Source organism: Pseudorca crassidens, chromosome 2, assembly GCF_039906515.1.
Source record: "Pseudorca crassidens isolate mPseCra1 chromosome 2, mPseCra1.hap1, whole genome shotgun sequence".
Taxonomy (NCBI): domain Eukaryota; kingdom Metazoa; phylum Chordata; class Mammalia; order Artiodactyla; family Delphinidae; genus Pseudorca; species Pseudorca crassidens.
Genome location: NC_090297.1, coordinates 180075873 through 180103686, shown reverse-complemented (window position 1 = coordinate 180103686; position 27814 = coordinate 180075873). Strand labels below are relative to the sequence as shown.

Genomic DNA, 27814 nt, shown 5'->3' with positions numbered 1-27814 from the left:
ATAAGCATGACTTAATCCTTAACAATTAAAAAAGTTTTAACTATCATGGAGACTATAGTTTTTTTAAATCAAAAGACTAATGAGTAAAAGCAAAATGAGCAAAAACTCTTAAAAGTGTATGTTGAGGTTAGCAGATAATAACTTACAAATCCCTGACATCCACTTATTTTGTCCTCTGTCATACAGAATTGCAGGTCTGAAGTTAAATCATCATTCAATTCATGTTTATTTATCGCTGTTTGTCAAAATAGTCACAGGGATTGCCCAACAGGGAAGTTCTTATTCTTCTGTCAGATAGATACCCTCTATGTCTTTATCAGCTGCTTTCAAAATAGAACTCTATTTATACACATACATTCATTAACTCAAAAGGAAACAAAAACACACCCTGGCATAATTTCCAAATCTCTGAAAACAAAAGTTCAGCACACCTAGAAGGCTTTGGTTAAATCTACAATTCTTTTTTCTATACAGTAATCGCTTTATGAAAAAGCAACAGTTTTGAAATGTTAACATCATGATGGGCTTATTTCTGGAAAGAACAAAGGATTTGGACTAGGACGCCTAGATCCTGGTGATTCTGCTTACCATGCCATGGAAATGGTAAATCTAAATGTTGTTGAGTTTACATTCAGAAATACAAAAGACTGCCATAGGGTTACTCCATAATTTAAACTCACTGAAGGAAAGTAAGTTATTAGTCTTTTTGGTTAAATATTTTAAATATAGGTATTCTTAATATTATAGAAGAAAATGCTTTTTAAAAGTCCCATGTTCCATCCTGGGCTAACAACTAAATTACCATAAATCTTATAATTTTTAAAGTGCTTTTTAGAGTTACCTAGATAATAGTTCCAAACTTGCACTTTCTTTTATGATAAAAATAAAAGCCTGGTACATCTTAGAAAATCACCTGTTGTCCTGCATTTTTATTGGTTAAGGAAGGTTACATCCATACCAAATGTTGTAGAATGGTTAGATTAGGTTTTATTTATATTTTACTGAATTCTGTCAATAAGGAGAGGAACACAGAGAGCTCTACACGCTTAGAACAGAAAAACCTACTTTTTAGAAATTTTTTTTCTTTAGGTTACCATTTGGAAGGAGACTAATGCCTTTCATCTCGTTCAGGAAAATAAGATTAAGTGAAACAGGTATTTAACTTAATTTTGAAAGGCATGTGCCTGCCTTTTGGATCTTATTTCATGCTTCTCTATGTAGCCGCATTCTCCAGATTTAGGCTTTCTTTTTCCACCATAATTACTTTTATCATGTGGATTTATATGATGCAGGCCGATGGGGACTCTCTAATAGCCAATGCAACTTTTGGATAATTTTTCTATCTATTTTTCGTCAGCTTATCTTAGGGGAGATAATTTATGAATGTTCAGAAGACAACCTGAGATCTTAGAATTAAACCTAATGAATATAATCGAAAAGTTATTCGCTTATTTTTAGCAATGAGTACATTGCCTCCCTGTATAATTTTATATTGTGAAAATTAGTCCTCAGGGGGAAATTCCTTTTTTGCTACAACACACAAATACACACACATTAGCTATGAATCCACAGGAGCGTGTTTGACATAATGCAGTTCTAGTTTTTATTGAGGAGCTTCAGGCTGTCAAGGACTGTGCTAGGAACAGAGCAAAGAATCCCGAACTAAACAGATGCTCTCACCTGGACCTCATGGCATTAAAATCAAGTGTTGATTAGATATATAAAAACAAACAAAAAAAGGAATGAGAAGGATGTTGATGAAGATAGAAAAACCTAGTGTGGGAATCTGATCTTGTCTGGTGTGTGTGCAATGAGGGGGCAAGGAAAGCCTCAAAACACTCAAAAGATTTTGAGTTAAGAGCTGAAAGATGTGTGTGAATTAACTAGACAAAGGGAAATTGGAAAGGAAGGTGGAGATTTTCCAAGTCTCTTAAAAAGCACGTGCCAAGGCCCTGGCATATATAAGGAGTGGAAGGTCTTAGGAAAGAATGATCTTTAAAATTCGCGGGGAGAGGACAAGGAGAGCTAAACGATTTGTTGCCTTTTGTAGGTTGTAATAGAATCTGTGTTTCGCTGTGCAAGTGTCTGAATTGTTCAAGAGTTACAAAGTGAGTGGGGGTGGCGTGCGGTGAGGGGTAGGGATTGGCACATGAGATGTGCCTTAGAAACATATTCCTGGTAACATTGTGGGAGGTGGATGGGAATGGGGCAAGAAGGAAGGGGAGGAGACCGGTTAGGAGGCTGGAGTGGGATTAGCATTAGAATGAGAACCAGAGGACTCAAGGTCCATATATGAATCAGGAAGTCTTATTGTCAAATTATTCTTGTTTAGCATGTGAAAGGAAGGTGTAAAGAGTTTCTCCAGAACTTTTGGTTTCTGTTACTGGAGAACCAGTCAGGGCAAACATCATAAATTTTACTTTTAAGTAGTCTATTTTATTGGCATAGAGTTGCTTGTTAGTCTCTTATGATCCTTTGTATTTCTGTGGTGTCTGTTGTAACTTCTCTTTTTTCATTTCTAATTTTATTGATTTGAATCCTCTCCCTTTTTTTCTTGATGAGTCTGAGTCATCAAGATGAGTCGTCTCTATTTCATTTATTTCGATCTTTATGATTTCTTTCCTTCTACTATCTTTGGGTTTTGTTTGTTCTTCTTTCTCTGGTTGCTTTAGGTATAAGGATAGGTTGTTTTTTGAGATTTTTCTTGTTTCTTGAGGTAGGATTGTATTGCTATAAACTTCCCTCTTAGAAGTGCTTTTTCTGCATCCCATAGGTTTCGGATTGTCTTGTTTTCATTGTCGTTTAAATTTTACTTTTAGACATATTACCCACAGGGTGCCTTTGAGGCATCTGTGTGAAGCAGTGGATTAGGCAGTGGAGATCTGAAAGAGATTCTCAGATAGAATATTGATCTCAGCTAGAGATACAACATTGGAAGTCATTGGTTTATTATTGACGATATGTTGAAGTTGACACATAGATGAGATTACCTAAGATGGGTATATAGCCAAGTACTCTTGAAATGCTTTCTTCCAGAAAACCTGTTGAGCTTTGTGGCCATAAGTTTAACAACTTATTTATAATTGCACCAGGAAGGCTTTAAACAATAATATTCTTTCAGGGGTTTCCATTTGGATCCAATAGAAAGAAATATAAATGTTTAAGGTCAAAAATTAATTATACCAAGAAGGGAAGAATATGTATAAGATATTTGAAAGTTTCATCTATTCATTCACATGCTTATTGAGTCCAAATGTCATATAAACAAATAAGTTTTATAAAATGTTACAAAGATATATCCAGGTAGTTAGTGGTGAAGGTATGGGGACTGAGACATTCCAAGCAGAGGGAGAAGTATGTGAGCAAAGTTGTAAAAGTATGAAATAGCGTAGTGTGTTCAGAGAACTGCCTCAAAATCAGTTTTACATGTGATGTATCTGTAGCTGAATTCAAGGTGGGCTAGGAATGTAGTAGGTACAAACCAAACCAGTAGCCAGAGTCCAAGTTATGAAGCTTCATATGATGTAATGAGGAGTTTGGATGTTAATATGATGGCAATGGAAATTTGGCATTTTAGAAAGAATTCTCTGGCTTTAATATGGAAGGTAAATCGGAAGGGAACCCAACCAAGTCACATACCAGTCATGAGACTCTTTTACTGGTTTGAGAAAAAATCATAAAAATCAAATTGGTGTGTTATAAATGGAAATGAAGAGGGACATTAGAGATAGAAAGACTTTTGGTTTACTACGAGCTAAACTTTCCAGTGTGCCACAGCTAAGAAAACCAACTAATCTTGCTGTGTATTCGTAGAAAGATCCTGCCCTATGACCAGTGGTAACTGTACTCATACCCCTCCCCACTCCACCCTGCCGTCTTCTTCTGGTCACATCGGTCTCTTTTCCTGTGCAGAATCATTGACATCAAGGAACGATGTACAATGACAAGTAAAAACACAGTAGGGAAAGAGTAAGCCAAGTGTTAAACATTCTGGAAACTGAGTCATATAAAAAACTGATGAAAGAAATGGTAATGTTAACCTGCACAATAAAAAATAGGAGCTTCACATAATTAAAATCAATTATAAATGGTTTGTTGAATAGGTAGGCCTGACTCAGTGCAAGTAGGAAGAGGCTTTAGTCTTCCTGCATTTCTCCTTCAAATCCAGTCATTTTCCTTATGAGCCATGCTCATCAGATGAAGTCTTGGGCAGGTATCTTAGCTTTTTTAGACTTTTCAATCGCAATGCAAATCTCAGTTTAGTACTTAAGAAATTATGATCAGTATGTAAAAATTTAAAATTCTTATCCAGTTTTAACTTTTTCTTGGCCTGGAACCACATGGGGCAGGGGATCATCTTAGGGGCCATCTCCTCTTTTCCCCTCCTCCCTTATTTGACACCAGCTGATTTTGGTCCCTCAGGGCTGAGGAGGCATGGGGAGGAGTGAGGTCAGCTTCTGGGACAAAGTTGCCTTACTGGCACAAGAACAGTCTGCGGTTGGGTTGCTCTGATGGCAGGTCCAAACGGGGCTTTTGTAGTTCTCCTGAGGCCTTTGGCCAAAGCTCCTTGATGCCTCAAGCCTCAGGCTGGCCATTAGGGCTCTGACCCAGGCCCTGGGGTCCTGAGGGCCACCGTCTGTCACGGTTCCATGTCCCCTTAGGAACACAGCCCTCCTGAGTGTGAACTTAGAATGGCCATAAGTTTCATTCTTTAGGGTCTATATCTCATCCGCAGAAAATAAGTACCTCTTAGGATTGGCATAAGTATGGCCTGTTCTCATCTCAACTCTCTTTGTCTTTGCTCTGCTGTTTTTTGATGATGTTTTAAGCATTGGCCAAATGCAGCCCCCATGTCTGAGCACAGCTGTCTGGGTCGTTCACCCGAGCTCTCCTCACTGAGCTGGATGTGGTGAGGGAAGTAACACAGCACCCTTGTATCTCTACACAGAGGAGGTCTCATTGCTTCTGTTTCTTCCACCTGCTCCCTCCTCCACTCTTTATACAGCTTGCAGACGGGTGATGAACTAATGATAACAAAACCTCTTTAGCACACAGATGATTGCTGATCTAGAACTTGCCTTGTGAAGTGGAGGTGTTTTATATCATTGTAATGTTTTAAGGCTTTGGGACCTCAAGAAAAATAAAGAATCCCAATATTATAGCCAGTGTCACAAAATAATTAGACATTACAGGGAGTCAGATTTCAAATTGCCTTACTAATGGGTAGTTCTTGTTTTCATAGACGAATAAACTGCTTTAGGAAGTTCTGAGTTCTTTTTTGCTAGACACCGTTCAAGAAAGTTTCAGGAATGACCTGTTAGCCAGTGCAGTTGCCCAGAGCTGCACAATTAGAAGGGCCTGTGCTTGTTTTAATGCTCTGATGTCACCTTCTTGAAATTCTTCATAATTTGTTAATAAGAGGCCCTGCTAAGAGGCCCTGCATTTTCATTTTGCCCTTAGCCCCACAAATTAGGTAGCCAGGCCTGATTAATATTGTTGCACTATGTGGGTTGGAAAATTAGAATCCAGAAGATTGAGAAAATCCTCCCTTTAAATTTTATTAATCTAAAAACAATGTTAATTCCAAGGAACATTGTTATATGTTTGTGTTTGCGAACTATTTGATATGCTTTAAAGTTTGTGAATGTAATTATTATAGTAAAAAAATTAAGATTGAGTCGCTTTTTCATTGATTCTGTAAGGTTTTTTAATGTGTTTTATTTTTACTAGTAACTTTTCTTCCATGAAATATGTTATGATTAAAATGTGTTATATGCAATATTCAAGGATTACTACAAACATTTGTTTTACTTCTTACACTGACTACAAAATTGAGAGGGCACAATTACATTCAGCAAAATAATCTCTAAAAGTCATTGCTACATTTCTAAATAATAATTTGGTATTCTATTAATATAAACATCCTTATTGCTAGAGAAATTCTGATGCTGTCTTTTTCCCCCTTTAATGGGATTCAGTTATAATTGACTTTCATTTTTACTCATTCTTTCTTGGAAGGGAAACATCTGGGAACAGATTTTACGAATACCCTTCATCTTGGAAGTAATTAATGCGGTTCCCTTCATTATCTCAGTAAGTCCTAAAAGAATCTTTAAAAGAAATAAGTTTTTAATTAGACATAAAGTCTTTAAATCTAAATAGTAATAGATAACATATTAGCTCAGATGGATGAATTTAGACTTTGTTATTGTTTTAAATCATGATATTAAAAAATAAATAGTAAAATCAGTTGGGTAACTGGATTGTGAAATTAAGTGAAAATTAATGAGATTTAGTACAATTGCAAAATGAAATGCTTTTAGAAATATATGCTCTAGAGGTGCCATTTTAACAAGTGTCAATATTGTCTAAACAGACCAGGAATTAATCATTCCATTTCTTGTGTATATTGTGGAATTAAAAAAAAAAATAGAAACCAAGTAAAACCAAGTATTTATAAAGATTTCTCATGCTAAGAATATGTTTATCTCGAGCTTAACCATAGGATTTCCTAAGTCCAGTTCTCTTTTTACTAAGAAAGTTGCCGTCAGCCAGACAACTAGTAATTTGCTTCTTTATCAAAGTCTGTGGAGGACCAATTCCACAGTGATCCTGTTTTAACTACAAAGTATGTAACTAGCACTTTCCCATTGCAAAATTAGGTCTTAATCTCTATTTGATAAAGTTACAGTAATATCTGTTGGTAATATGCTTTCTAAACCTTATTTGTTTGAATTTTATTTGGCAAATTATGAAAAGAAGTCAATATGATCTGAGGCTGTTGCTCAGTTCTGACAATTATTTTAATTTGAGTGATTTATCTAGAGGAACAACTGGCCCCAGATTGAATGGCTAATTCAACATAATTCCAGTGGAGTACAGTTCCCCAAAGTCAGTAAGAATGTTTGCATCTGCAGAGACTAAGTGGTAATGCTATGAAAAACTAAAGCTCTGTCTCCTTACATCTACTTTTTACTTCCAGCTGCAGGAAAGAAAGAGGTAATGTCTATTATAAACTGTCACACTAAAAGATTTAGTGATCTAATTAGCACATTATAGCTGACATCCAGTGAGGGCTGATTATTTTCATTCTGCTTCTACAATAATTTTCCGAAGAATTTTTCCTTAAGTAAGACTTAGAGAATGAATGAAAAGATCCTGTCTGCTCCTTGCATTTCAATAGTCATATGAGTTTAAAGTATTTGCCACATGTTTTAGATCATTCTATTGTTTTTAATAACTTATTTCTGTTTCACATTTCTTCTCAATCATATCGATTTCTTGCTTTGAGATAAAAGTTTAGTTTTGATTTGTTTTCCAGATATTCTGGCCTTCCTTAAGAAATCTATTTGTCCCAGTCTTTCTAAACTGTTGGCTTGCCAAACATGCCTTGGAAAATATGATTGTAAGTATAAAAGACAAGTGTAAAGACAAAAATATTTTTCAACACTCCATTATTTCTTACCTCATTAAAGTGATGTGTTGCATAACTGTCTAAGCTAATAGATCCCAAGTCTGCTTATACCCTAATGAGAATGAAAAGTCATAAAATACCCATATTGCCAAGTCCCTTCCTTCATAAGGCCCTATGAGCTGGTAAACAAAAATAGTTCAGATATTCCAAATATCACCAAACCAAAGCTAACTGCTGTTCGGACTGGTCCAACTAGTTAGCCAATTTCCTGAAGACAAACAGCCTTCCCTTCTAAGGCAATCTCTTGATGTATAACGGGACCCCTGGTTTTAAGGCTTCAGGAGGTAACATTGTTAAACTGTTCTTAACTGTAGGTAGTCTCACAGTCCATAAAAATCTATAGGCTTTTGTAAGACCCTATATTGCAGCCAGAAGGCCCTCATGTAAAGTCACCTTTTTAGGCTGGGTTGGGTTGGGAGTAGGATATTAGGAGGGAGAAGGGGAAGCAGGAAAGAAGAGATGTGCCACAGTTGCATTTTGCCCAAGGCTGACCCTGTTCAGAAGGACTGATTTATAACTATGACCAAAATCTCTTTGCTATAATAGACTTGGACACTTATGAGTGAGCTTGCTGCTTGGTCATTTATTCTACAGGTGTTAATAGGAGTCCACTCTATGTTAAGTGCTCTGATAAGATAAGCAAATGATTCAACTTCTTTGCTAATGTCTTCATCTTCACAAGAGAATAAAAGTACCTACATACAGGCTTGCTGTGAGAATTAAATGAAATTATATATACATGCATATATATGTATGTGTAAAATCTTGTATCTGGCATAAACATAGTAAGGGCTCAATATTATTAATTTTATCACACAGAAATTAAATTTGTTTGGAGGCAAACTTGCTTTTCTCTTAAATAGCTTTTTTTTTTAACATCTTTATTAGAGTATAATTGCTTTACAATGTAAATAGCTTTTTAACAGAAATTATGACACCAGTTGTGGCCAAAAGGAATATCTGGATAACATTTGAATATTCACAACCAGATGAATATTTCTAAACATCTGTGTTAAGCAACCACTGGAGCCTCATGAAAGTTCATGACTAAGAAGGGGAGACTGTAGCCTGTGGATGGTTTGTGGAAACATCAGTCTGTCTTAACTGTCCAAAAAAATACTATTTCACTAAATATAGATTGCCTAAATTCCTAATGAAAAAAAAATACTACAGGAAAAAAAAATAAACGTCTTTGCTAATTTGCATTTATTAGCTGTTGGAAAAAGTAACCTAACCAAGAGAGGAATTATTAGTCAATCGTTGAGAGTAGAAGTAGTGCTTGCATTGTTAATTTAGGATTCATTTTCCATCATAGCTCTATATTTTACTTCTCCTCTTCCTGGTTGCTAAATTTTAATTTATTTTTCTGTTCATTAACACCTCTGTTAGAAGAAAGTAAGAGATGCGAGGTGAAATTCTAGTCAACTTAGTTTGTTTTTGTTACAGTTTTGGTTAAATGTGTGGTAGAGAAAGATAAACTATGACTCATTGAGACTTTGCTTGTATTGATGAAGTTATCTATCTCACGCAGTCCTGATATGCAGACTGTTAAAATGTTACTATAAAAAATTTATACAACAGGAAACCATAAAATAAAACATTATGCAAAACTACAAACCTTCCACACAGACTAAGCACTAGTAATAACTTATATTCTTCTAATATTTTCTATGAAAACACACACACACAAAATAGTATGTTTAATTTTATAATTTAATTTTTTTGTCATATAATAGTATGTGGTGGACAGGTTCCTATGTCATTAAATATTCCTGTTCAAACCATTTTTAATGGATGCATTAAATCTGCTATCTAGTTTTGATCAATTTATTTAACCATTTTTCTATTGCATTTTTAGTTACTTTAATAGTAATGGACATTCATTATTTCACGTAATAAATCTTATAATTTTGTAATAAAGATGAACATACATAAGTATTTGATTTCCATCTCATAATTTTCATGTGGTTAGCTTTTAGAAATTATGTTATGGGGTAAATACTAATTAAATTAATGAAACCATGAAGTAGAAAGGGCATACCTTTGTGAATTTTGACTTGTATTACCAAATTACTTTCAAGAAATTTATAACAAATTACATGAGCAGTATTATATATGAGTGCTTGTTTTTTGCATATTAAATAACAGTGGGTATTATTATTTTCAATGTTTTTCAATTGGAAAATAAAATTATATCTTGAATTCACATTTCTCTTAATATGAATGAAATTAATCTAAAAATGTTCATTGGCTATATAATTTTTTATTTTTATGATAAATCACCTGGCATAATTCATGTTATTTTTCCTGATTCAGAGAATGAGATATGGTTGTAGTTTGATCCATCTATTACTTTCCCCTTAATTGAACATATTATTTTCTGATCTTTTAAAATTAGAATTTTCCACAAGAGAGCATACTCACCGTGGAGGGCTTTTGGGGAGTCAGTGTAACAACTCTACAGATGTTTGTAAGGCGAGTAAACTAAAATTTGGTGCTTTGGTGGTCTCCCATAGTATTATCTTGGTAATATGAATGTTACAGTAAGGTTATATAGACCAAGGCAAAAACGAAAATATGCTGCTATATCCATTTAAAGTATGTGTGTTGAGTATGCACAAGATAGTTGAAATGTAATACATAGTAATAAATGTAACAAAACTCATGAATATGTAGTATCTATCAAAATTTAAAATATGCTTTTTCTGTATTATTTCAGAATGATCTACACAGAGCCATTCAGCGTACACAGTCTGCAATGTTTAATCAAGTTTTGATTTTAATATCTACATTACTATGCCTTATCTTCACCTGGTAAGATCATACATATCAGCATTTTTATTATGTTTTGTTTTAATTATAGTTCTACAAAAACATATAATAAACCACTTTAATTAAGATTTGGCTACAGTAAATGAATAGATAAATATTCACTATAAAAAGTAATGGTCACCTATAGAAATAGAAGTAAAATCCTTACTTCAGTCTTAAGGAAAAAAACAAGAAAGCACGTCAACCATTTGGTATTGATATTTACTGCAGCTCTGAGGTTTTCCTAAATGCTGTAAACAACCAGATCACAAGAATTTGTACTGCAGGCCACAGTTGTCAAACAATAATTTTTCCTTCAAACTGCTGGCATGGGGGTGCCCTCATCTTTCCATAATCTTCAAAGCAGAACTGCTGTTGAGAACACTGTCCCTGCCCGTCCCTGTCTGCCTGCCCCTCCTCCCCCGATGTTCTCTCAGGCATCCAGGCAGAAAGCGAGGGCAGACAGGACAGTGGGAGGCAACTGGTACGTTGCTTTATTATAGAAAACAGTTTTTTTTTTTTTATGAACTAGTTTTTTATTTTTTTTAGACATCTTTATTGGAGTATAATTGCTTTACAATGGTGTGTTAGTTTCTGCTGTATAACAAAGTGAATCAGCTATACATATACATATGTTCCCATATCTCCTCCCTCTCCCATCTCCCTCCCACCCTCCCTATCCTACCATTGTAGGTGGTCACAAAACACCGAGCTGATCTCCCTGTGCCATGCAGCTGCTTCCCACTAGCTAGCTATTTTACATTTGGTAGTGTATATATGTCCATGCCACTCTCTCACTTTGTCACAGCTTACCCTTCCCCCTCCCCGTGTCCTCAAGTCCATTCTCTACATCTGCGTCTTTATTCCTGTCCTGCCCCTGGGTTCTTCATAACCATTTTTTTTTTTTAGATACCATATATATGTGTTAGCATACGGTATTTGTTTTTCTCTTTCTGACTTCACTCTGTATGACAGACTCTAGGTCCATCCATCTCACTACAAGTAACTCAATTTCATTTCGTTTTATGGCTGAGTAATATTCCATTGTATATATGTGCCACATCTTCTTTATCCATTCCTCTGTCGATGAACACTTAGGTTGCTTCCATGTCCTGACTATTTTGTAAAAAGAGCTGCAATGAACATTGTGGTACATGACTCTTTTGGAATTATGGTTTTCTCAGGGTATATGCCCAGTAGTGGGATTGCTGGGTCATATGGTAGTTCTATTTTTAGTTTTTTAAGGAACCTCCATACTGTTCTCCATAGTGGCTGTATCAATTTACATTCCCACCAAGAGTGCAAGAGGGTTCCCTTTTCTCCACACCCTCTCCAGCGTTTATCGTTTGTAGATTTTTTGATGGTGGCCATTCTGACTGGTGTGAGGTGATACCTCATTGTAGTTTTGATTTGCATTTGTCTAATGATTAGTGATGTTGAGCAGTATTTCTTCTTTTGGAATGAGAAATGATGCACTGCCCATATGGATTCATGCAGAGCCTTACTAGAGAAAAAAAAAAAGTGAAAATCAAAAAATGATGTAGAATGATATGTCTGTTTTTCAACTTAATTATGTGTATTTGTGCTGTGACCTGGATTCGACCTACTGAGAAAGAGAAAAAGCTAATTAGGAAGTACTGCAATAGGAAGAATGCCTTCATCACTAGTACAATACTATTTTTAGATTAAAGTATAGCTATAGATATATGTATGTAAATATAGTTGTAGGTACAGCAATATAACAACTATTACACCTAAGTAGTATGCAATTAATACCTCTTTTAAATGGATTTGAAATATGTTTTATTCCATACTTTTATATTTAAAAAGCACACATTTTAGGATATTCCATGCCTTTAAACATAAAATACCCCTTTAAAATGGACACAATGCCATCTTATCATTTAATTTTTTTTTACTCTTCACAAATTGTTTTTATTATTTACCTAGTAAATATCTAACTGCATAAATTTGAAATACTAACAGTAATGCCTTCTCTTCTAATGTCACAAAAAGTTCTTAATTTTAAGATACATAATTTAGATAATTTAGGAATTTTCTCATTTTACTTAAGGAAAAGTATTATTTAAAATTAAAATTTTTATATACCTATGCACATGCTACTTTCTCAATTACTGGAAAATTACAAAAAGTAAAATAAATGAGTCTAAATAATATGGGAGTCTGTTAAAGTAAATTTGCTAAAGAGGTAATCGAAATTTTAATGCAAAAGTAAGGACAGATTATTTTTGTATGATAACACTTAGTCCAGTACTTTGGTTCTGGAGGCATCCTCATCACAGTGAACTACCCACAATGGGCTCTCTATTTGCTATTACTTTCTGCCTATACATCTATTTCTTGAGTAATTTTTATTTTCAAAGGAAACAACTACACAAATTTTGCCACTTTCTTATGCCACAGTGCTGTGCTAGATAAAGGGCTTTCATGATCTATATGTAATTTCTATTATGCAGTTTATTTGTCACTTTAATCATTTGTGTTTCACTTTTTGTTTTATTTGCAATTATAGTTACTTTGTTGTTGTTGTGTGTATGTATGTTTAAACTTTAGACATTTGAGTGGTAGTTTTGACAGATACTATCTAATGTTAAAACTGTCACCAATACGTGGATATGAGTCTACCTTTTAACGTGCAATTATAATATAGAGTTAGTTTAGGTACATAAAATGTTATTGTTTTTAATCACACGTACTCAATACATTTACATTAATATGTTTTAAAATTATAATATCAAGGATGGAAAAACTGAAGTTTGATTTCTTTGTGTATTCTTCTCTAGCATTACAAGCGAAATGTCTTCATAAATCATGATAATCATAGTAAGGTAGAATAAGTCTTATTCAAATTCACCATTGATGGTTGGGTTACCTACAAGAAAAATATGAACAATGATACATTACTTATGCTGTATCATCAGGCTATTTTACCAAAGAATTACACTACACATATTATAAAAGACAAATATACACAAAGATACAAGAACTTACACAAATAGAAACACATATAATTCCATTGTGGTGAAATTAGTCATAATTAATTGCTGTTAAGTTGTTTCATAGAGCAAGTCTATCATTGCTTTACCAAATCAGAACTTTTAATACATACATTAAATTTTAAGCCCCAAGATTGTTCAAGATTGTTCCAAGATTGTTCCATCAGCTTAATACTGTTGGAGACAAAGTTTGCTTATATCTTGTTTTCAGCCATTCTCAAAACAGGGTTTCTGTGGTTTAGTATGGCTGCTTTGCTCTTGCCATTACATCCTAACTCCATCCTTAGGAAAGAAGAATATAAGGCACAACCCAGAAATTGTGTGCATAACTTAGGCTAGATTTGGTCATATACCCACACAATAGCTGCAGGGAATCTGCAAAAAATGTAGTCTGTCGGGGCAACAAATACCCAGTTGAATATTATACTATCAAGAAAAAGAAAAATGCGATGCTGTGGAACAATAAGCAGTCTCTGGCAATGATAAGTCATGAACGTTTACATGTACACTGTTTGTTTAAAACTCAAGGCTATACTAATTTGGAGGCCTTGGGCAAATTACTTATTTATCTAGCCTTGTTTTCCACATCATTAAATGAGTACAATATTAATCACCCTATAAGATTTTTGTTGTTTGTGTTTTTTCAAATGAGGATTAAATTGGATATGTTTATAAAATGTCTATCTAGCAGAGGGCATGGCATATGGTGTGAACACTCCAAAAATTTTAATTTCAGAAGTCCTCTTTATACAAGATGATTGAATTATCACGTGAACCTGCAAAAAGAGATTTACTCTAAAATGTTTAAGCATAGTAATTTGTTAATAATACTATGAAACTGAATCAGGATGCCTAAAAATGATTCTAGGCAGCAGACAGGGGACTGACTACTTTTTTTTTTCCTTCCAGTTTTATTGGAGAATAATTGACCTACAGCATTATACAAATGTAAGGTGTATAGGATAATGATTTGCTTATATACATCATGAAATAATTGCCATGATAAGTTTAGTGACTATCATCTCATATAAATATAAAATAAAAGAAAAAATTTCCTTGTGATGGGAACTCAGGGTTTATTCTCTTAACAGTTTTCATATATAGCAGAGCAGTGTTAATTATATTGATATTAATCCTGATTTACATTACATCCGTGGTACTTATTCATCTTATAACTGCAAGTTTGTACCTTTTGACCGCCATCATCATCCTACAAAGATACTACATTATTATTGACTATATTCCCCATGCTGTACATTTCATTCCCATGACTCATTTATTTTGCAACTGTAAGTTTGTACCTCTTAATTCTCCTCATCTATTTCGTACAGTCCCCAGATCCCCTCCCCTCTGGCAACCACCTGTTTGTTTTCATATATTTGTTTTGTTTTTTTCGATTCCACATATAAGTGAAATCATACATTATTTGTCTTTCTCTGTCGCACTTAACTTAATACCCTCTGGGTTCAGCCATGTTGCCACAAATGGCAAGATTTCATTCTTTTTTATGACTGAGTGATATTCCATTATATATATATGTATATATATGTATGTATATATATGTGTGTGTATATATGTACATATTTTTATATGTATATTTGTAAATATGTGTATATATTTGTATCTATGTATGTATAATGGTATATATGTATATATACACACATATATATATATTCCATTGTGGTGAAATTAGTCATAATTAATTGCTGTTAAGTTGTTTCATAGAGCAAGTCTATCATTGCTTTACCAAATCAGAACTTTTAATACATACATTAAATTTTAAGCCCCAAATGATTCAGGAACTAATATTTGATGAAATGGCTCTGTTGTTCATGGATCTCACAATCTTAATATTACCTGTTTGGAAAGCTGTTGTATGGTTTTAAAATGTATCTTGTCTTCAACATTATGAACATTAAAAAGGACTGTCATTAAGCATTCGTCTATAAAAGACACCGTGCTCAGTGCCAAACTGAAATAAAAATGAGGCTACTGACCCCTTCCTGTAGGGAATGTGCTCAGAATTGCTTTTCCTGTCATTGTAATGGAATTGGACTAATCTTCCCACATGTCGGCTGTGTGCCCCTCCAGCTCAGTAGTGCACAGTTCCAAGACAGCTGGAAATTGTGATTCAGCCTGTGTCTCTGGAACAAAGCAGAGACAACTGGTCCATCTGGTAATTAAGTGCATGACTTTAGCTTAATTATCAGCATATTCTAACCAATAGTAAGTACTCTAATTTATAATGCATTTGGTGTTTCTAATTTTACACTAGTAGATTTTTTTTGCACCTACTTTGATTCAAATTTTTTATTTGAATATGTATTACGTATTTTCATATTATTTTGTAGAGTTGTAAAGCAAAGAGCTATATTAGGTTAGTGGATATTTTGTGTTTTAGTCCAGTGTAAAAAAATTTATTTTACCTCCTCAGTCTTATTTAAGGAGAAAATGAACCTATTTATTTATTGTTTAAAATATGATCTAGTTAAACATTATTAGCATGCTTAATTCAAAAGTACTTGGGATTTTCTTGTGCATCTTTGATTAATACTTATTGAATACTGGATGCTTAAGTTCTTGAACTCAATTTACTGAATTGACTCTTAAGGCAAAGAGCTACTTGGGAAGTGGACAGTGAGAAGCTAAGTACTGTAGTTTGGAGAAAGTATTATAACATATGGTCTAGCAGTATAGCACCATCATGATATTTGATTACTAGTTTTGTTTGGTCACATTTGTTTTGCTTATATTACAAATAAACGACAGAAAGTGCATTTGTCTAAAGATCTGGCAACTGACTAACAGTCCCCAGGCTTGTTTCACACTAGAACAAATAGAAAACTATTTGTCCCAACTCAATTTTGCATACGTGAGCAGCCAAGTTTTAGGCAGTTAATTAACCAAGTAAGCTGAATTCAAATTGAGGAAAAGCAGAATATGGTTATTGAATACATATAAATAATAATTATGTAATTATTATTAATATAAAAATCTAAGAAACATGGTTTTGAATTAAAATTCTGCAACAAATAAGCAATTTTTGAAATACGACAATAATGTACAGTTATTTTCAAACATCAAATACTGAGAATAATGGCTAACATTTCAAGGGTTTCCTATGTGTTAGGCACTTTTCTGAGCACATGTATTAACTAATTTAACCTTTAACAGCTTATAAGATAAGTTCTATTGTCCTTATTTTATAGATGAAGAAACTTTGAGGCACAAAGTAGTTAAGGAATTTGCAAAAAAAGTAAAACAGCTAAGTATATCTATCTTAAATATCCACTTATCTACTGTAAGCTGTGCTAAAACTTCAGGAAAAAATAAAGGCATTACCTACAAATGAATAAGAATCAATCTGATATCCATGTTCTCATCTGAGTTAAAAGTTTCTAAAACACCGTTCACAAGTTTCCAAGAAAAATTGATTTAGAACCTAAACTTTAATAGAATTTAAGCCCTCACTGAATTATGAGGATAATGTAGTTATTTTCAGATATACAAGAACTTAGAAAGTATGCTACCTATGTAGTATTAAACATGTATTACAAAAATAAGAAAAAAAAAGGTAAAGGAAAAAAAAATACGTTATGAGAAGCAGTGGTATATGCAACAGCTACTCATTGGATCTGGCTCTGGGAAACCCCATCTCACACTTCATTTTATCAGAAGTGTAGTTGAAGATTTATCTAAGCAGAGGCAGAGACCTCATTTTTATTGTTCGTGGTGAAGACACCTAGCCAAGGGAGGTTTCCACTTAGAAGCTGGGGTAAAGGTGTGAGAGAAAGCCAGTTGTCATACTGCACTAGTTGAGAATCAACGACTTCTGATGGTCTTTAGGAGAATAATAGTTCTGCAGGAAAGGCTCTGTGACATTGGTTTTATACCACTCAAGATGGTCAGTTATGTATGAAAGCCATCAACTGATAACCTCAAAAATGAATACACGTAGGGAGTGTGACACATGTGAGGTCTCCTTGAAAAAATTACCTTAGGACAAAATCTACAAAATTAAGAAATAAAATTAAGGAAAATAAAGAAGTCTTGATAAAAGATTTGAGGTAAGAGATAAATCAGTTTACTTGTGGCAGCAGACATGAATGATCTGTTCCCAAAGAGATCCTAAAATGTCATCATAATAGTAATTACAGTTAATACTTATTTAATGTTTACCTTCTTTGCCAGCCAATTTTTTTATTGCTTTATGTGTAATAAATTGTTTAATTTTACACAACAACCTTCTATGGTAGGTATTATTCTCATTTTACAGAGAATAAATATAACATTCTTTTAATGTTAAAAGAAACTGAGGCACAGAAAGGTTAGATGGAAAGATAAGCCTTAGTTTATCCAAAGTCTACGATTAGTAAGAAGCAGAGCTCAGATCTGGACCTAGGCAAATTGGTTGGTTCCAGAGCCCACATCCTTAACCTTTGTAATATTATTTGTATGAAGTTCTAGAAGTCATTAACCTAGATATATAAAAATTGTAATCAAACTAAAAACTCAAATAGAATTATGATAATTTGCTCATTTCTATTGTGAATTTTAAATTACTGTTTGAAGTAGGATAATAGTTTAATAAGACATTAAGATGACACTTCCTTCATTTGTAAAGATATTTTGGATTAACTATAGAAAAATATTTTAGCCATTACTTTCTCTTTTGTGTGAATGGTTACTTTAAATTTAGCATGTTTCTAATCTTTATTTTTTTAGTTTTATCAACAACAAATATGATACATTTAGATAAAATTACCACATATATACATGATTAAAATCTGTTCAGATTATTTCCACTTACCTGTTCATCTGTCTTTCTATACTTCTATGTTTCTATAGAGATATAGATAAGAATATATCAAGTGATTCTATAAGGATATAGGATTTTTCTTTTAACTTTCTTATACTTTCTGCTATGGTTTAAATTTTCAAAATGAATGTGTGTAAGTTTTTAAAACGAAAGTCACAAAAATTAAGGAATTTAAAAAGAGGCAAAAAAATTTAACACAAAATGCAAAATGTAAGGATCACATTCAATATGACTTGTATGATTAATTTCTTTACATTTGTAAAATGATTCTCATGTTAAGTTTTTTTTTAATCTAAATTCCTCACCTTTCTCTCCTGCTTATCCTTTGAGTCTCGACTTTTAGATTGAAGCTCTTTTATGACGTTTTCTTGAAGTTTATCTGAATTAATGGGAGATGCCCAAGCTTTATGTTTCTCAGTGATGGAAAAAATTATAAAATATATAATGCTTCTTTAATTATCAGTGTTTCCTGCCAAATTTTTATCGTATATAACAAAGTTTCAATTTTCCTTTCTTACCATTTTATGTCCAGTATCTCTTGTGGTTGGAAAATATAAGATGCTTAACAAATGTTTGCGATTGATAGAAAATAACATTCCGGGGTTAAAAATCCCAGGACAATATCCTTATCAACTGAAGATACTTAAATATATTGTAAGCTAAGCATATTCAAACCATATATTCTAAGAATGTTCTTTTAAATGCCTTCTTTTCATTTTTGGTGTCAGGTGATGGAAAGAATCTTTATAATTTAACCTTCTATGCCACTATGGTTTTATGAAGACATTCTAGTCCTGTTCACTTGTCAAAGAGATATAACTGGATAGTAAAACTTCTACAACTTTTTTAGTTAAAAAGAGATGCTCTCTGAAATAATTTTTATAAATTGCATACACATACCTCATAAATAGGAGCTTCCAGATAAGTCAAATTTTGGCTGTTAATTTTGTCTCCATATAACTTCAGAATTTACATCTTGAGAATTTTTCTTTTAATGTTAAAATTTGAGAGAGAAGAACAATGTAATAAAATTACTGAAATTATCACCTCCTATGTGATACTAGAGAGCATTGGGATACATGTACTATCATGCTTTTCTCTTCCCATCATCTCTTAGGATTTTTGTTTGTTTGTTTTTTCTTCTACTTCTTTCCTTGATTTCTTTGGTTCCTGAAATCTCACTTTTGTTTCTCCCATCTGATCTAAATCCCAATCCTTTCCTGAAAAGTCTGTTTATCTATTATTTTGAAATAAAGAAAATGCATGTTTGTGCATCAGGGCATAGGGTAGGGTGTGGTCACTTTTCACGAACTACTAAATTGCAGTGTATGTTGACTTCAGATCTGTGGCCTGTGGTATCAGTTACTAACCTTTTTTTGTATAGACATGAAGACAATGACCAGCAGAGTGAGAACTTGCTTTTAACAATAGAAAAATGAGATTTATTATTACTTCAAAAGCAACAATTCTCTCTAGAAAATGTAAAATCCTAACATCTCAAATGATCTTAAATCCAATGGGAATCTTAGGTTTTAGGCAGACATGCTACAGGAAATGAAAATGATTATTTGGAACAATTTAATTGGTATTCATTCAGTAAATACCAAATTGCAAGTTGTGGGTTGATCTGAATGCTAATGTCTGAATTACAAGCATGAAATCAAAGTGTTAGATGCTTTCAGCACAGAATGCCATTGATAATTAAATTTTTCCAGTTAACTCTGCACAGCAATGGGATTCATAGGGAGTGTGTTGATATTTATTTATTTCTGCTATGTGAATTTTTTTTCCCTCTGAAAACATTTCGTTGTACAAATTGACATTTACCAGGTGAAATTTGTGGTGAAAAAGTTTACAGTCTCAATATTTCCTTTCATTCAAATTAATGTTTTCCTTATAAACCTTGCCAAAGCTTAAAAAGCTTGTATAACTCAATGTATAGGTAACATATTAAAAGAAGCACATTTTAAAAAGCACCAATTACAAGTGATTAGAAATTAAGGTGCTTTTGTTATTATATTTATAACCTATTTAAGTAAGCAAATCAATTACGATTTTTCAGTCGTTTTAAAGAGGGTAGCATGAGAATCTGTATTTTAAATCCTAAATAAATGTTGTTCACATTTTGTTTTAGAATTGTATAACACTAAAATTATTTTGCATGGATCTGTGTCAAAGACAGCACATAAGAATGTTTTGTAAAGAAGCAAAGCTCACAGTAGACTCTTAAATCCAGCACTCTTCATGAATCATTTCAAAAATAAACATTTTTCTAAAAGGCAAATAATAATAAGCTAACATTGAAACTTAAAAAATGTATTTAATTCATGTGAATGTAAATGAAGTATAAGTTTTCAGTGCCTATACTATTTTTCAGTATTGTTTTTTTAATGAAGCAGCCACATATTAACAAAACTCTATATATGTCATTTTAATAAGGTAGGTTGACCTCCTTGCAGGTTGGGGCTGAGATACTTGGTAAGTCTGATGCTGCATCTCTGTAGCTCCAACCATATGTGCACTGGGAGCTTTGTCTTGAACTGCTGCATAAGCCTTCCAAGTGCCCAGGGCCCTGTCTTCTAATTCTAGTTCTTATCATTGTTAAGAGCCCAGGTCCATCACTGCTGTGAATGGTGCAATTTGAGGCCATGACTCACCTGTACTGTCTTACCTGTATTCTCAAACTGTGAGTGCATTCCCCTCAAGGTCAGGACAAGCCACATACTGATTTATGTTACCTGCTGGCTCCTCCGTAAGAATGGTGTGTGAGACCTTGGCCAAAATAGAGAGCGTTACAACAATTAAGAAATGCTCCATTCTGGTTCAATCTGTGCTGAAACTTTTTCATTTTCTGTGTGCCTTTCGCTCAGGTTGGTCTTAAACACAGTTATTTTCCGTCATTTATTAAGAACTTCTTTAATTTCTATCTTAATGACAGCTGTTGTCATACCAGAGTGACTACAGAGTTGCTTTTTTTCGGTGAGCTCTGAGATGTGCTTGCTCTTTGGTATAATCGTAAAAATCATAAATTGGAGCAATACAATCCTGGGTTCATGTTATGCCTTTTCCATTGATTAATTCCATGACTATACCTTTAGATCATTTATTGTACACTTATAGATTTGTTAAGAGGATAGATCTCATGTTAAGTGTTTTACTCCAATATTTAGAAGGGTTAAAAACTGAAATCCAACTGAGTAAATCTGAAGATCAAATTGGCTTTCTTCAACAGTTCATGAATCGGGCGCCAGCCCATCTAGCAAATAGAAAGGAGCTCTGAAGAGCTGTAGAAAAGGAAAGGTTTTCAAAGGCAGAAAGAGGGTGGGGAAAGGAAGTTTATTAGCAAAGAGTAGATTGTTTCAGGCAAGGTCACTTTCCCATGGGGGAAGGCAGGGGTCTATCCAGCAGATGACCTCACTAGTGCTGACCAGGTGATTCCAGACTGACTGGTTAAAGAGTACATTCTTGGGAGAGACTAAAATTGCAGTTAAGTTTTGGTTTGCTGATGTGGGGCTCAGCACAAGTGACTCCATTTGGAGCCCATGGTTTCTTTTTTTAACAGAAGTAACACAGTTTTGATGACAAATTGGACGTAAGGTGAGAGAGAAAGGAAAATTGAAGATGGCTTTGAGATTTACATTTTGGGAAACTGACTGAATGTCATGCCATATGTGAGGATAAGGAAATCTGGAAAGGAACATGAAGAGGAAGAAAAAGAGTCCATTCTAGTTGAGACACATTTTAGAAACCTAAGGTAAGGTGTCGAGTAGCCATGTGTCTGTAGGAGCTCAGAGTTTAGGAGAAGGGTGGGGACCAGGTGGTGAATTTGGTAACCGTCAACATATGGATCAGCATTAAAGGCAATGGATTAGAAAAGAGCACCTAGGTACCGAAAAAAAAAAAAAAAAGAGCACCTAGGGAAGAACACAGTAGAAATTCTGATTAAAAACAAAGCAAAACAAAAACCTTAACAGAGTAGGAAGAGAGGATAAATGGCACAATTTACAAGGAGACGGGATCTTCATTTACCTCTGTATCCAAAAGAGGTGGCAGTTAAATATATAAAGTAAAAACTAGTGAAAATGCTAGGAGAACTTGATAAAAATATAATAGCAGCAGACGACTTTAATAAAGAATCATACTCAAGTGGATCCCAGAATACTTCTTATTTTTCACTTCTCCAAACATAGCCCTCTCTATACCATCCAACCAGATGGCTGCCTATTTCAAACCATAGTCAATGTCAGAGCTTTTATAGTACATTTTCATTATAATAAAAGCATTTCTTACCATCAAGCAACAAAGCCTATGCAAAATTCATACATCTTTTTAAAACACCATAAAATCTTTTTTTTTCTCTTTCAAAGTTCCTCCTCATTTTTTCATCTTCTCTTTCCCTTCTCATTAATTCCTTTTCAGTTACTGAACTCCTTAAATTGCTTAGACACTTTTGTGTTTCAACTGACTTTTAGCAGGGTCATGTATCATTGCTGTTCTTCTCACAATTTCCTGTTAGTAAATTCTCTAAGTTATTTTATGTTACAAAATATATAATATTTTACATTTATATTTTACTTAAATAGATAGAGGGTATTGTAATTTACCCTCTTTCTGTGCTTTTGAGTATTTTGATTCAGTGTTGAGAGCCTCATTTCAGCACTGTCTCCTTTCTCTAGACCCATTGCTTATTCTGGTGGTATCTCCTGCCCCAAGGTTATAATAACTTTCACCAACATTTTGCTATGCAAATGGTATACAGAATATTTCTGATTATCCCTAATAATTCAGGCTGATTCAACTACTTAAAATTCTTTCTCATTCCTGTCTGTTAGCCCACTGAATTATATTTATTACAGGCCCTTGTTCTACCTTTATATTTAAGTTTCTGGTATTTATTTTTAGGCTTCTCATTTGCTAGCAAATTGATTTTAGGATGTTCTAAATACCTCATTTGAATTTCATATGAGCTTCTTCCCTCTAGTGTGCCAGCTGGGAAGGTGAAAAACCACTTTCAATCCCCTGCTTTATAATTAGCTTTTATATTGACAATTGAAGCACAGTCTTCTTTTCTTCAAGTCAAATATCCCCCAAGTGCTTTAATTTTTCTCTACAGGACTTTTTTGGTTTGTTCGTTTGCCTTTCACTAAATCTTCTCTATTTTCTAATTATAAAGTCAAGCAAGACCCAGTGCTGAATAAACACAAAGATCAAGATCATTTATATAAAAGCGTTTTGTAAAGTACATGTAAATGTAAAGTAGTAATTTTCATTGCCATAATTTAGGGGACAGATTTTTAGTTTAACAAAGAAATCGTTCTTCTTAGGCTTTATTTCTCACAGGGACATATGCAGCTCTCTGGAGGGGCTTTAGGTAAAAACAGAAATTCTTTGGATTTGAAGGTTTCTTGGTTGTGTCACTTTTTTGCTGTGACTTCAGTTAAATTATAGCTTCTCTGAGGCTTGATTTATTCATTTGTCAAATGGAGACAGAAAAACACTGTATAATCTTCAACAAAAGTTGGAGGCAGTTTTCAAAACAGACATGAAATTGGGTCATTATAACAGAAGTAGAAGAAACAACAAATCAACATAGTAGGGATGAAGTATAAACCTGATATTAAGTTTTAAGACAGCTGAGGTGGGGAGAGAAATGAATTATACTGAGCTCTCATTATCAGAAAAAAGAAAGCACACACATCCCTCAATGTAATTAATGTCCTCTTTCCCTGTTTCCTGCAGAACTCAGGAACTCATTCTGTAGGCAGAATGATACAGAGACAATATATAAGGGTAGATGCACAATGTATATTATTTTTACAAAAATTTACATAATGGAAAGATAGCATTGGTTTTCTGCTTATTGGCTTAGTGTTCTACTAAGCCCCCATGACAGCCTTATGACACTCTGAGGTATGCATTATATCCCTAGTTTGGAGAGGAGACCAGTAAGGGCAGAGGAAAGAGTTAAGGAGTTTTGGAAGTAAGTGGGGCTCCAGGAGTGAGCTCAGATTTGTTTGATCATGACCTGTCATCTTTTCTATGCATATGAGGCCTTAACAGGTGCGTGAAAGCAATTCTTTCAGGAGACAATGTGTGGTGGTACAAATTATGGTGCTTGGCAGGGTTCAACTTTATTCTAGGAGATCAATTAGAACACATAGAGAGTGGAAAGATCATTTGTACTTTCACCTAACTTTCTCCAACATAAATTTTTTTTTCCAGACGTTTGCTAAGAATTGGCAGAGAAAGTTATCAAGGCTTTTCTTGATTTCCACGACCTGGCTACTCTATCTGCCTAGGTGAGCTCATTGATGCCTATGGCTTCCAAAACCATCTGTAAGCGGACAGCTTCAGCAGCCCAAAACATTTTTAATTCTTCTCTGTTTCCAGGCAGTTTTCACCTATGTGTTCTCAATTATCCCACTGTTGATCCATCCCTTAAGAAAAGCAAAGTACCTGGAGTCATCTGGCCCGCTCCTTTTTTCTCAGGCAGAACATCCAATCTATCAGCAAGCCTACTGGCTTAAGGGCCAAGATCCCTCCAGGCACCATCCCCCTCTATCTGCACTGTCTCTACCCCTCAAACAGCCATTGTCTCTTGCTTGGATATCTGGTCTGTCTGCTGACACCCTTGCTTTCTTACAATCTATTTCCACAGAGCAGTAAGAATATTCTTACAAGTTTAAGAACCTCCATCTTCCCCTGCAATGCACTTGGATCAAAACACCAAAAATAATTATGGGGCTGTCCACGGTCTGGCCCATGCTTACCTCTTTGACCTCAACTTACATTGTATTTCCTCTGAACCACTGGGCTGCCACACGACTGGTTTCTTTCTGTTCCTTGATGATATTATGACGATTCCTGACTTGGGTTTTCTTTTCTTTCTTTTTTTTAACATCTTTATTGGAGTATAATTGCCTTACAATGCTGTGTTAGTTTCTGCTGTATAACAAAGTGAATGAGCTATACGTATGCATATATCCCCATATCCCCTCCCTCTTGCGTCACCCTCCCACACTCCCTAACCCACCCCTCTAGCTGGACACAAAGCACCGAGCTGATATCCCTGTGCGATGCAGCTGTTTCACACTAGCTAGCTATTTTACAGTTGTAGTGTATATATGTTCATGCCAAACTCTCACTTCGTCCCAGCTTACCCTTCCCCCTCCGCATATCCTCAAGTCCATTCTCTGTGTCCGCATCTTTACTCCTCCCCTGCTCCTAGGTTCTTCAGAACCAATTTTTTTTTTTAGATTCCATATATATGTGTTAGCATACAGTATTTGTTTTTCTCTTTCTGACTTACTTCACTCTGTATGACAGATTCTAGGTCCATCCACCTCAATACAAATAACTCAGTTTTGTTCCTTTTTATGGCTGAGTAATATTCCATTGTATGTATGTGCCACATCTTCTTTATCCATTCGTCTGTTGATGGACACTTAGGTTGCTTCCATGTCCTGGCTATTGTACATAGAGCTGCAATGAACAATGTGGTACATGACTCTTTTTGAATTATGGTTTTCTCAGGGTATATGCCCAGTAGTGGGATTGTTGGGTCATATGGTAGTTCGATTTCTAGTTTTCTAAGGAACCTCTATACAGTTCTCCATAGTGGCTGTATCAATTTACATTCCCAGCAACATTACAAGAGGGTTCACTTTTATCCACACCCTCTCCAGCATTTACTGTTTGTAGATATTTTGATGTTGGCCATTCTGACTGGTGTGAGGTGATACCTCATTGTAGTTTTGATTTGCATTTCTCTAATGATTAGTGATATTGAGCATCCTATCATGTGTTTGTTGGCAATCTGTATATCTTCTTTGGAGAAATGTCTATTTAGGTCTTCTGCCCATTTCTGGATTGGGCTGTTTGTTCTTTTGATATTGAGCTGCATGAGCTGCTTGTTTATTTTGGAGATTAATCCTTTGTCAGTAGCTTCGTTTGCAAATATTTTCTCCCATTCTGAGGGTTGTCTTTTCATCTTGTTTATAGTTTCCTTTGCTGTGCAAAAGCTTTTAAGTTTCATTAGGTCCCATTTGTTTATTTTTGTTTTTATTTCTATTTCTCTAGGAGGTGGGTCAAAAAGGATCTTGCTGTGATTTATGTCAAAGAGTGTTCTGCCTATGTTTTCCTCTAAGAGTTTTATACTGTCTGGCCTTACATTTAGGTCTTTAATCCGTTTTGAGTTTATCTTTGTGTATGGTGTTAGGGAGTGTTCTAATTCCATTCTTTTACATGTACCTGTCCAGTTTTCCCAGCACCAGTTATTGAAGAGGCTGTCTTTTCTCCATTGTATATTCTTGCCTCCTTTATCAAAGATCAGGTGACCATAGAAAGCCAATGGGCTTTCTATCCTGTTCCATTGATCTATATTTCTGTTTTTGTGCCAGTACCTTACTGTCTTGATTACTGTAGCTTTGTAGTACAGTCTGAAGTCAGGGAGCCTTATTCCTCGAGCTCCATTTTTCTTTCTCAAGATTGCTTTGGCTATTTGGGATCTTTTGTGTTTCCATACAAATTGTGAAATATTTTGTTCTAGTTCTGTAAAAAATACCATTGGTAGGTTGATAGGGATTGCATTGAATCTGTAGATGGCTTTGTATATTATAGTCATTTTCACAATGTTGATTCTTCCAATCCAAGAACATGGTCTATCTCTCCATCTATTTGTATCATCTTTAATTTCTTTCATCAGTGTCTTATCATTTTCTGCATACAGTTCTTTTGTCTCCTTAAGTAGGTTTATTCTTAGGTATTTTTTTCTTTTTGTTGAAGTGGTAAATGGGAGTGTTTCCTAAATTTCTCTTTCAGATTTTTAATCATTAGTGTGTAGGAATGCAAGAGATTTCTGTGCATTAATTTTGTATCCTGCTACTTTACCAAATCCATTGATTAGCTCTAGTAGTTTTCTGGTGGCATCTTTAGGATTGTCTATGATTAGTATCATGTTATCTGCAAACAGTGACAGTGTTACTTGTTTTCTGATTTGGATTCCTTTTATTTATTTTTCTTCCCTGATTTCTGTGGCTAAAACTTCCAAAACTATGTTGAATAATAGTGGTGAGAGTGGGCAACCTTGTCTTGTTCCTGATCTTAGTGGAAATGCTTTCAGTTTTTCACCATTGAGAATGATGTTGGCTGTGGGTTTGTCATATATGGCCCTTATTATGTTGAGGCAAATTCCCTCTGTGCCTACTTTCTGGAGGGTTTTTATCATAAATGTGTGTTGATTTTGTCGAAAGTTTTTTCTGCATCTATTGAGATGATCATGTGGTTTTTCTCCTTCAGTTTGTTAATATGGTTTATCACATTGATTGACTTGCATATATTGAAGAATCCTTGCATTCCTGGGGTAAACCCTACTTGATCATGGTGTATGAGACTTTTAATGCGCTGTTGCATTCTGTTTGCTAGTAATTTCTTGAGAATTTTTGCATCTATATTCATCAGAGTTATTGGCCTGTAGTTTTCTTTTTTTGTGACCTATTTGTCCGGTTTTGGTATCAGGGTGATGGTGGCCTCGTAGAATCAGTTTGGGAGTGTTCCTCCCTCTGCTATATTTTGCAAGAGTTTGAGAAGAATAAGTGTTAGCTGTTCTCTAAATGTTTGATAGAATTCGCCTGTGAAGCTATCTGGTCCTGGGCTTTTGTTTGTTGGAAGATTTTTAATCACAGTTTCAATTTC

At 34.4% G+C, this 27814-nt stretch overlaps 1 protein-coding gene across 25 annotated transcripts in view; it reads left to right on the top strand.

Moving 5' to 3' along the window:
- The window catches only part of KCNT2 (potassium sodium-activated channel subfamily T member 2), a 372254-nt gene that overhangs the window by 139102 nt on the left and 205338 nt on the right, over window positions 1-27814 (top strand). For 20 of the 25 annotated variants that reach the window (XR_010941497.1, XM_067729796.1, XM_067729784.1 and 17 more), the window contains 3 exons: window positions 6019-6093; window positions 7322-7405; window positions 10194-10288. Coding sequence is in view for 24 of the 25 variants with exons in the window: in XM_067729796.1 (XP_067585897.1) it covers window positions 6019-6093; window positions 7322-7405; window positions 10194-10288 (254 nt within the window). In the remaining variant the exon portion in view is untranslated. Of the gene's footprint in view, window positions 1-474; window positions 604-6018; window positions 6094-7303; window positions 7406-9872; window positions 9950-10193; window positions 10289-24343; window positions 24421-27814 lie in introns of those variants that run through there. The other 5 variants (XM_067729801.1, XM_067729803.1, XM_067729804.1 and 2 more) reach the window with 5 other exon arrangements.